The 9,003-nt window shown below is 45.9% G+C and overlaps 1 protein-coding gene across 2 annotated transcripts in view; it reads left to right on the forward strand.

The window, feature by feature from the left end:
* The window catches only part of LOC310707583 (neuropeptide FF receptor 1-like), a 20,512-nt gene continuing 11,509 nt past the window's right edge, over positions 1-9,003 (forward strand). Inside the window, exons 1-2 of one of the 2 annotated variants that reach the window (XM_083504684.1) lie at positions 1-3,004; positions 5,946-6,257. In XM_083504684.1, coding sequence (XP_083360810.1) covers positions 2,989-3,004; positions 5,946-6,257 — 328 coding nt within the window. In that variant the 5' untranslated portion in view covers positions 1-2,988. The remainder of the gene's footprint in view (positions 3,005-5,945; positions 6,258-9,003) is intronic. The other variant, XR_014526600.1, reaches the window with a different exon arrangement.

Here is a 9,003-nt window from a genome sequence, read left to right on the forward strand (position 1 = left end):
GGAGGTCCTTGGCTGCCCAGATGACAAGACCCCCCTCTTGACCTCACTGACGAGGCCCAAAGGAAAGCAGAGCAATATGTTTGGCAGCAGCTTGGCTGCAGGAGTTGCCGGAAGGAGGCCTACAAGGCGCCATCCAACCGTCTTCAGGACTCCACTCTGGATCTGTGTAGGGTTTCACTCCTTAACCTTCTCTCCTCCCGAAGATATCCCACAACGAAGCAGAGGTTTAGGATCAGAGCTCTCCTTCTCCTAGATGGGCTACCATCCCATGTGGTGGAGCCCCATCTGCCCATCAACTTTCCTCTACAGCACATGCAGAAACCGCCTTCTTGAAGGTTGGAGTCACTAATGGTCTTGTCCACTCAATCCACCAGAGCCTGTTTTTCCATGCAGGGGAAGTCTCTAACTCATTGAGGGTTTGAGACCCCTGGCTACCCCTCACCTGGTTTAGCCAGCTACTTAAAGCCATTTCCCAGAGTGTGGCCGCTGTCGCATGCTGACAGTTTCTAGGAGTTGCAGGTGGGATATGAGTATGGGGGGGGGACCAAAGGTGGACAAACTACCCCCAAAAGAGCATCGTACCCCTTCACTAACACCCTATACAGTGGTACCTCGGGTTAAGAACTTAATTCGTTCTGGAGGTCTGTTCTTAACCTGAAACTGTTCTTAACCTGAGGTACCACTTTAGCTAATGGGGCCTTCCGCTGCTGCCACGCCGCCAGAGAACAATTTCTGTTCTCATCCTGAAGCAAAGTTCTTAACCCAAGGTACTATTTCTGGGTTAGTGGAGTCTGTAACCTGAAGCGTCTGTAACCCGAGGTACCACTGTACACCCCATTTCAACCACCTTAAACAGTCCTGGCTTCCCCCAAAGAGTTCTGGGAGTTGTAGTTTAAGGGTGCTGAGACTTGTTATGACAACCTCTATTTCTCTCACAGAGCTACAATTTGAGTGATTTAACAATCAAGCCTTCTTCAAAGGGAGCTCTTGGCATTGTAGAGGAATGGGAATGTGGCCATCTAAGGGTTGTGTCTATGTTGGGGGCTGTTATGAAGAGAACTTCACTGTTTACCACCACAGCACGGATTGGGCCCATGCAGTTGGTATGCCCCAGAAGCAAGCCCCCATAGTTAGATTAACCTGCAAGCAATGAGGCAAAGAGGCCGAGAAAGTTACCTGCCTCTGTTTGAGGTCATCTCCCAAATATGAGGCACTTATGGCAAGACTTGGACCCTCCGCTGGAATGGAAAAGCCCATCTGGGACCAGAGAAGGTGATGTGTGCCTGTCCCCACCTCACGGAAAGGTGTGCTTTTGGAACTGAGGTATAAAGCAGATTTGGAGGCAGTGAGAGAAAGAAATTACATTGCTTGGGGCACAGAGAGAAGGACAGGGAAAGGCAGAGGAAAAACTGGCTGGTGGTTCTAAGCTGAAAGCATCTGGGGATCTTTCTGTGGGATCTGATGCAGGGCAATAGATTTGCTCTCGAGGGGAAAGGCTGCAGCTCAGTGGCTGAGCATCGCTTTCTGTGCAGAAGGTCCCAGCTTCAATCCCTGGCATCTTCAAGCAGGGCTGGGAATGTCCCTCGTCTGAAACTCTTGAGAGCTTCTGCCAGTCAGTGTTGGTTGTATTGAGCCAGATAGACCAATGCTCTGAGTTGGTATAAGACAGCTCTTTCTGTTCCTAGGATATTATAATGCTGCTTGCCTCCCTAATGTTCTTCCTTGGCTTGTCCACTTATTCTTGCCCATGCAAGTCGGCAGGTAAAACAAATGTGACCAAAAATGCCCTACACCTCCAGAGGGATCTCTGCTGCAAAAGGGAAGTCCATTCCAGCCAATTGCCACCATTCGGGAGCCCTGAGAGGGTGTGGCCCTTGAGCTGGGAATGGTTCTTCTGGATCCCAGGAGAGAAAGCTGCAAATATGACTCAGGTCTACCTGAATAGGGCTAACAGTGAAATGGGCAAGGGAAACTGGCAGACGATGTCCATTTTGCAGCAAGAGGAACCTGATTGGAGAGTGGGCTTGTTTTGATTTCCCTCGTTGCTCGGTGTGCATGGCCTCTAACCTCTCTTCCACTCTCTGCCAGTCTGTTCCTGCCAGTCCAGTAATTACTGGGCCAGGTGTTTGCCTGTGTGCCTCTGCCAGGTGTTGTAACCATGGCACTGGGGAGAGGCACAACTTCCCCCCCTCCACTGATAAGAGCAGCTTCCAGTTTTTCCTCTCAGTGAAGTCAGTTGGTGGGAAAAGATTCCAAGGAGCAGAGGCTGAAGGGAGGGGGAAGGAGAGAGAGAGAGAGAGCACAAATTCAGGCACCGAGCAAAGCCAGTTAGCAGCATCTGCTTCGGTCACCAGCTGGATTGCAAACAGCCCTCCAATTTCCACCTGCTGCAGAGCAGATAATTCTGGAGCTGTTCATCAGAAGGAGCTGGGATAACTAGAGAGGACCTACACCCAAACCATTGCAAAAGAAACTTGACGCCAACAAGTCTTTTGGTACATTTTCCAAAAAGGCATCTTTGAAGTGTATGTGTGATCTCAAGGAGGAAAAAACCAAATAAGGGCAAACTGAATATTTGCAAAGTCTCTGCGCGTTTCCTTCACTGAAAATCCTGCAGTGAGATCTTGAACCAACGACTGTTTGCAGAGTGCCTGATCTTGAAAACTGCTTCCATCGTACTGGAACAGAAGCAGAGAGGCAGACCTGGAGAAACAGGGGCATTATAGAAAGAAGCAGCATCTTTGACAAAGCAACGTAAGCTCTCCAAACTGCAGGGCCACTGATTTAAGTGCAAGCAGCCGACTCTCAGGCCAGAATACTCTTCCCTTGAAATAGCATGACTGACTTATTACTGTGTGTGAGAGAGAAAGACTAAGCCTAGAGCAAGGAACGTCGCAGAGCGGGACTGATTTGAATACTCTGGTCCACTGTCAAAAACTCAACCCCCCACAGATATAGTTGGAGAATAAGCTGGAGACCCACGGCATCATGGAAGATGAGGAAGGTAAGGACCTTAGATTCTTTATTTGGAAGAAAAATAAAATAAAACTTGGTTTGCTTAAGACCTGCTCTCCAAAGTTGATTTTTTAAAACAATTAAGTAGATTTTTCTCATGCTGCTAATCCAGTCTCTGTGTAATTAAGTAGTTACGTGTGATCACCTAGCAATCAAGAAGAACTTTTTGATTTGATTGTTTGTTGCTGTTTCCCCTGTGCCAAACATGCTTTATTTTGAATGACCTAAACAGCTAGTGAAGGGATGTGTAAGGGGGGGTGAGGCACCTGTTGTTTCTGTAACCAGTGCTTTGTAAATGCTGTTTTACATATCAAAGCAACTGTACAATGCCCCCTGTAGCTAAGTGCTGATTTGAACACCTCATTTCTTAGTTGGCTCTGATCCATGCTTCCAGGGAGTCTCCAAGAGCTTTTTTTGTTTTATAAGCCCCAGAATCAAGGAGTCCCATCTCAGTATTTGCTGTAACCCATGCAAGCTACGTAGGTCAGATTTGTGAAGTGCTTTAGACCACCCTAAAATCTCCTGGGTTCACACAGCTGATGGGGACCAGTGGAGTCCATGTGGCTGCCGGCATTCACCACGGAGAAGTCCTGGGAGGAAAAGAGCCTGCTCGTATGAAACCCTTCTTCCATGGTGCAAGGTTGCATGCCAAACCAGGAACAGGGGGGAACCTGTTGTCTGCACAAGGATGGATGTCATGGGATGGATGCAATGGCTGCTTCCAGACCCCATAACTGGATTGATTAGCCATTGTTGATCTGGCCAGCAGGCTCTGCTTGCGCCAGGGAGCAATGTGTCTCAGCCTATTCATTTTCTCTTTGGGGAGGAAAATGTCCTCTCTTTTCCCCCTCACTCTTCCCTCAGAACACCCTGCTGTTGCGTCCATCCGCTAGTACCAAAATGGCTTCCGATTTCCCCAGATCTTGGCACACAAAGTACCTTCGCAATTCTTCAAGGATGGGGACACCTGCTGCCCTCCGCCTGTTGCTGGACTCCAGCTTCCCTCAGCCCCAGTCAGCACGGTGAAGCAGTCAATCTTCTATGCTGACAGAGCAGAAGATTTTCAAATTACGTAATGGGGCTGTAGTTCAGGAGATGGCTTCCTAACTTTGAATGGGAAGGGACATGATGTAGGTGTTATACGGCCAGCAAGACTGACCTAAGACATTTTGCTGCTTCAGGTGGAACAATAAATAGCTCCCATATCCCCTCAAGTCATGATGCACAGCAGCACCCAAGATTAGCCAAGTCCTTTTTGCACCTGAAGCAGAAGATTCTCCCCAGGAAGAAGCTGGCCAGGTGTCAGAAACTAAGGAGACCCTCACTGACAGCAACCACAGGAGTCTACCTTGGGCACCTTAAATGCTCACAAATTGTTTGTGGCATATGCTTTCATGCCCTAGAGGCTACTTCACTGTGACTTTTAAATAGGAGGTCAACTAGAAATAAACAGCCAAAGACAAGTTGTTATTGTTATTCTCTTGTAAATGCAGCCACTTCTTACTTCACTGAGGGCCTTTCGAAATAATAAAAAGATGTGTTTATTTCATATACATGAATAGCTTTGCTGGTCAATGTTTGCCTGCTGAAGAGGCACTTCTGTCACCAGGCCTTTATCACCTGAGTTGCATGTTTTTTGGATCTACCCTATTCTTGTGGATATGGTTTGTTTCAGACTGTTTTAATATTGCATTAGAAATTGTTGTAACCCTCTCTCAGAACATTTGATGCAGGGCAGATAATAACAGTAGTCATAATAATAATAATAATAATAATAATAATAATAATAATAATAATAATAATAATAATAGCAATGACAAGTTTTCTGTCTAAAAACAAAAGCAAAACAAAGCTAAGATATGTGCTTTGGACCTAGAGAGGGTTAGCAGAGCTGTCATTATTGCCACATGAGGTTGTTGCACTGCACATTCCTGCCACATTCACACCATACATTTAAAGCACTATAAACAGTTGTTGTGTGCCCCCCCCAAGTATTCTGGGAGCTGTAGTTTGTTAAGGGTGCTGAGAGTTGTTAGGAGATTTACCTATTCCCTTCACAGATCTACAATTTGCAGACTGGTTAAACAATCTCTCTTCACAGGGAACTCCAGGAATTGTAGTTCTCGGCATCCTAACAAACTACAGCTCCCAGAATTCCTTGGGGGGGTAGCCACGACTTTTTAAAGTGGCATCATAGTACTTTATGGTGTGAAGATGATCTTGGAGTTAGTTGCCTTCTTTGGAGTTTTTTTAGGTTGGAGCCCATTCCCCTTTGGACTATGGTTGTTGGTTCTATTTTCACATGCCTCCCAAAAACAGAAGATCCTTTGGGGGAAAGGCTGTAGCTCAGAAGTAGAGCATCAGCAGAAGGTCTTAGGTTCAATCCCCAACATCTGCAGATAGGGCTGAGGACCCAGCCTGAAACCCTGAGGAACCATTGCCATTCAATGGTGACCATAGAGGGATCAGTAGTGGATTCTCATGTTCCATTTGAGTTCCAAAACCTTTGTGTCGAGATCGCTTATTGCCTTGAAGTGAAGAGGAGCTAAAATAACTGAACTAATTTGCAGGGAAGCAAGATGAAGGGAGAACAACACCTCAGTAGGTGCAGGGGGAGAACTATATTATTTCAGTTATTCCAAACAGCTAAGCTCCCTGTAAACCTCAATAGGTATGTGGTTGGTGTACCACCACAAGCATAGCTTTGTTTTCAGTTGCTGTTTTTAACGTTTAATGGTGTTGTTGTGATTTAAGCATATTTTTATAACTAGATTTGAAGTAGTTTTCTGTAGGTTTAATGCAGGCCACTTCAAGTGCACTTGTGAAAGTGTTTAGATATACGTGAATACTTACAAGAGCATATTTTGACAAACCAATGAATTGCAAGTTTATCTTTCATTTCTTTGGCTTTTCCCCACCCATCCACCCAGGTGACACATCCTGCCCTACCAACAGCAGCCCATCCTTCACCAGGAATGAAAGCCGCAGCCAGATCTATAGGGGGAACTATACCTTCTCCTCCTACTATCAGCACTCCTCTCCAGTGGCCGCCATGTTTATTGTTGCCTACGTCTGTATCTTCTTCGTGTGCATGGTCGGCAACATGCTGGTGTGCTTCATAGTGCTGAAGAACCGGCAGATGAGAACAGTCACCAACATATTCATCCTCAACCTGGCTATCAGTGATGTCTTGGTGGGGATCTTCTGCATGCCGACCACCCTGGTGGACAACCTGATTACAGGTGAGTGAAAGAACAAAGTGCAAACACATCGGAACATAAGAAGAGAGCCCTGTTGGATCAGTCTAAAGGCCTATGCTGACCTGCATCCCTTTCCCACAGTGGTCAGCCAGATGCGTATGAGAAGCATTTGGGTGTTTAGAGGCATATGGTCTCTGATACAGAAGGTAATACTAACAAATGAAATGCTAACAAGTCTCCATTGCCATTAGGACTGTTTGATAAACTTACAATGGTACCTCAGGTTAAGAGCTTAATTCATTCTGGAAATCCGTTCTTAACCTGAAACTGTTCTTAACCGGAGGTACCTGTCAGGGAACTGACATCAGAGGCACGGGAGAAGGAGAGGGTCTCTGATTCTGCAGGAGAAGGTCCCAGCGCTAGGGGGAGACTCAGCTGGGAAGAAGGGGAAGGGAATAAGTGTAACACCAGGGATCCAGGAGAGCAACGGGACCAGGAGGTGCAGGGGCTCCAGGACTCTTCACTGGAAGTTAGTGAGGAGAGCCCAGGCACCCCGCTACCCACGCCCACCCTGCGCAGGAGACTCCCGCGCAGTGAGAGGTGGAGATGCTTGGGCGTCAAACAGCTCTTATGTTGGCAGCGCTTTAAGAAACGCCCACAGACAGATTCTACGAGTGACTAAGGGCAGCCACGCTGAGATGGGCTGTGCAGTCCGAAGGGTTTAACCAGGCAATCTAATGCCCAAACGGGGCAGGATTACGCACGAGTAACTCCCAACCACTACAATACCACTTTAGCTAATGGGGCATCCCGCTGCCGCCACACAATTTCTGTTCTCATCCTGAGGTAAAGTTCTTAACCCGAGATACTATTTCTGGGTTAGCAGAGTCTGTAACCTGAAGCATCTGTAACCTGAAGCGTCTGTAACCTGAGGTACCACAATATTTATAAATGCTGGGCCTTGCTGGTTTTGGAACCCATTTAGTGTCTCCAATAGGACTACCTTAAAATGACAGAATATGCAATTGTGCAGATATTTCCTAGAATGCAATTATTTTCTTCAGGCAGACTTTCCTCATTTTGAAGTCTATCTTTTTTCTTTTGTGAGCTAAGGCAGCTGGTGTTCCTGTGACAAATACTGGTGGCAGAGTGACAGATATTGTATTCATAGATTAACTTCATTGGGAGACAGAATGAGAAGTATTGAGATTTATGAGGTTTGTTTTTTTCCATTCACGCAGAGAACAACTTGGTTTTGTTATTGGAAAAAAGGGCAACAGTCTCCAATAATAATTTCTGCTATGATTCTCCCCAAGGAGGGATTATCCTCTTCAGTTCTTTAACATGTGCAACATGTTTGCACAACCAAATGTGGTACTTATGCCCTGCAAATTGAGTTGAGGTTAAGGATGCTGAAAAATCCCAATTGCAGAAACTGCTGGTGTTTGCTTATTTGTACCATGTCCAGAATGAAATCAATCAAGTGAATATGGTCAGTATTCACTGTTGTTGTTTGCAGTCAACAAATAATATATGATCGATGAGACACACACACTTTGGAATTTGCACTTCATTTCCTTTGCATTAAAATAAATGGTGTGGAGTAACATAATGATAACATAATTCATTACACATAATTTCACCATAGTAGACGGGAAGGAGGATAACTTAATATTAGTCAGAAGCCAAACTGCAGTGGAATGGAAACAGCGCTGCAGCAACAAATTCAAGGCAGAACATAAATCAATACCTTTTTACACCCATAACTGAAGCACCTAGTTTTGGGACTTCACAGATTTCATGACATTCCTAATCCTGACTGTTTTATGTGTTTGTGCTCTCTGTAGTCAGAGGGGAAGATAGTGGAAATAGTGGAGCAAAGAGCTGGGAAAATACTACTTAACTAGCAAAGGTGGCTGACAGAGGGTCTCTGAACAAGAATGGCTTGCAACCGTTGGCTCTTGCAAAATAAGGAGAGTATCAGCAACTCTATTATTTAATTGTGTTTTATGAAAGCACAATTTCCAGTTTTGTTCTGTCCCATCTCTGGCCAAGGCTTTCTCTGTTCGCTGAATGGTAGGCATGCCCAGTCCAAGAATTCTGCAAATTTTCTCCAGTGTTCCTCAAGACCATAATTCGTGAGAAAATATAATGCTTCTCAGTGCTTATCCAAGTGATTCAGATGCCTGAATGATGAGTTCCAGTCAAATGCCATATAGACACCCAAAGACTGCAGCATGAGCTATGCCCCCAAAGTCCTTTCTCTTTCCAGAGCCACTTTTCCTAATTCACACCAAAGGTGTTGGCCTTTGGCAGAGCAGCAACTAGTTCATTTGGAGCCAGAGATTTGGCAACCATAATGGCACCCTGAACTACACCACCACAACCACTCTATTTCTCTTCCTGACTTGTTGACCCATTGTATCCCTTCCAACCCTCCAACTCTATGATTCTATGATCCCCAGACCTATGGATTATAGCATTACCCCAACAGAGTCTCTTCTGCCTGCTATCCAACAATTATGGGAGTGAAATTCCTGTACTTGAAAGCATCTCTCAGGGTTGGCTAACCTATGAAGCCAGGTGAGGCATCTGCCTCAGGCGGCAAGATCCCCAGGGGCAGCAAATCCCAACACTGATTGTTCTTCCCCACTTGTTCCTCGTGTTGATCTCTCTTCACCCCTTCTTCCCTGGTGGGAGGACTCCCACCATTTGGGGATTTGCCTCAGGTGCCCAAATACCTTGGGCCAGCCCTAGCATCTCTAAACAGTAAATCTGGTTTTCTGGG

Source organism: Podarcis liolepis, assembly GCF_965112155.1.
Source record: "Podarcis liolepis genome assembly, chromosome: 5".
Lineage (NCBI taxonomy): Eukaryota > Metazoa > Chordata > Lepidosauria > Squamata > Lacertidae > Podarcis > Podarcis liolepis.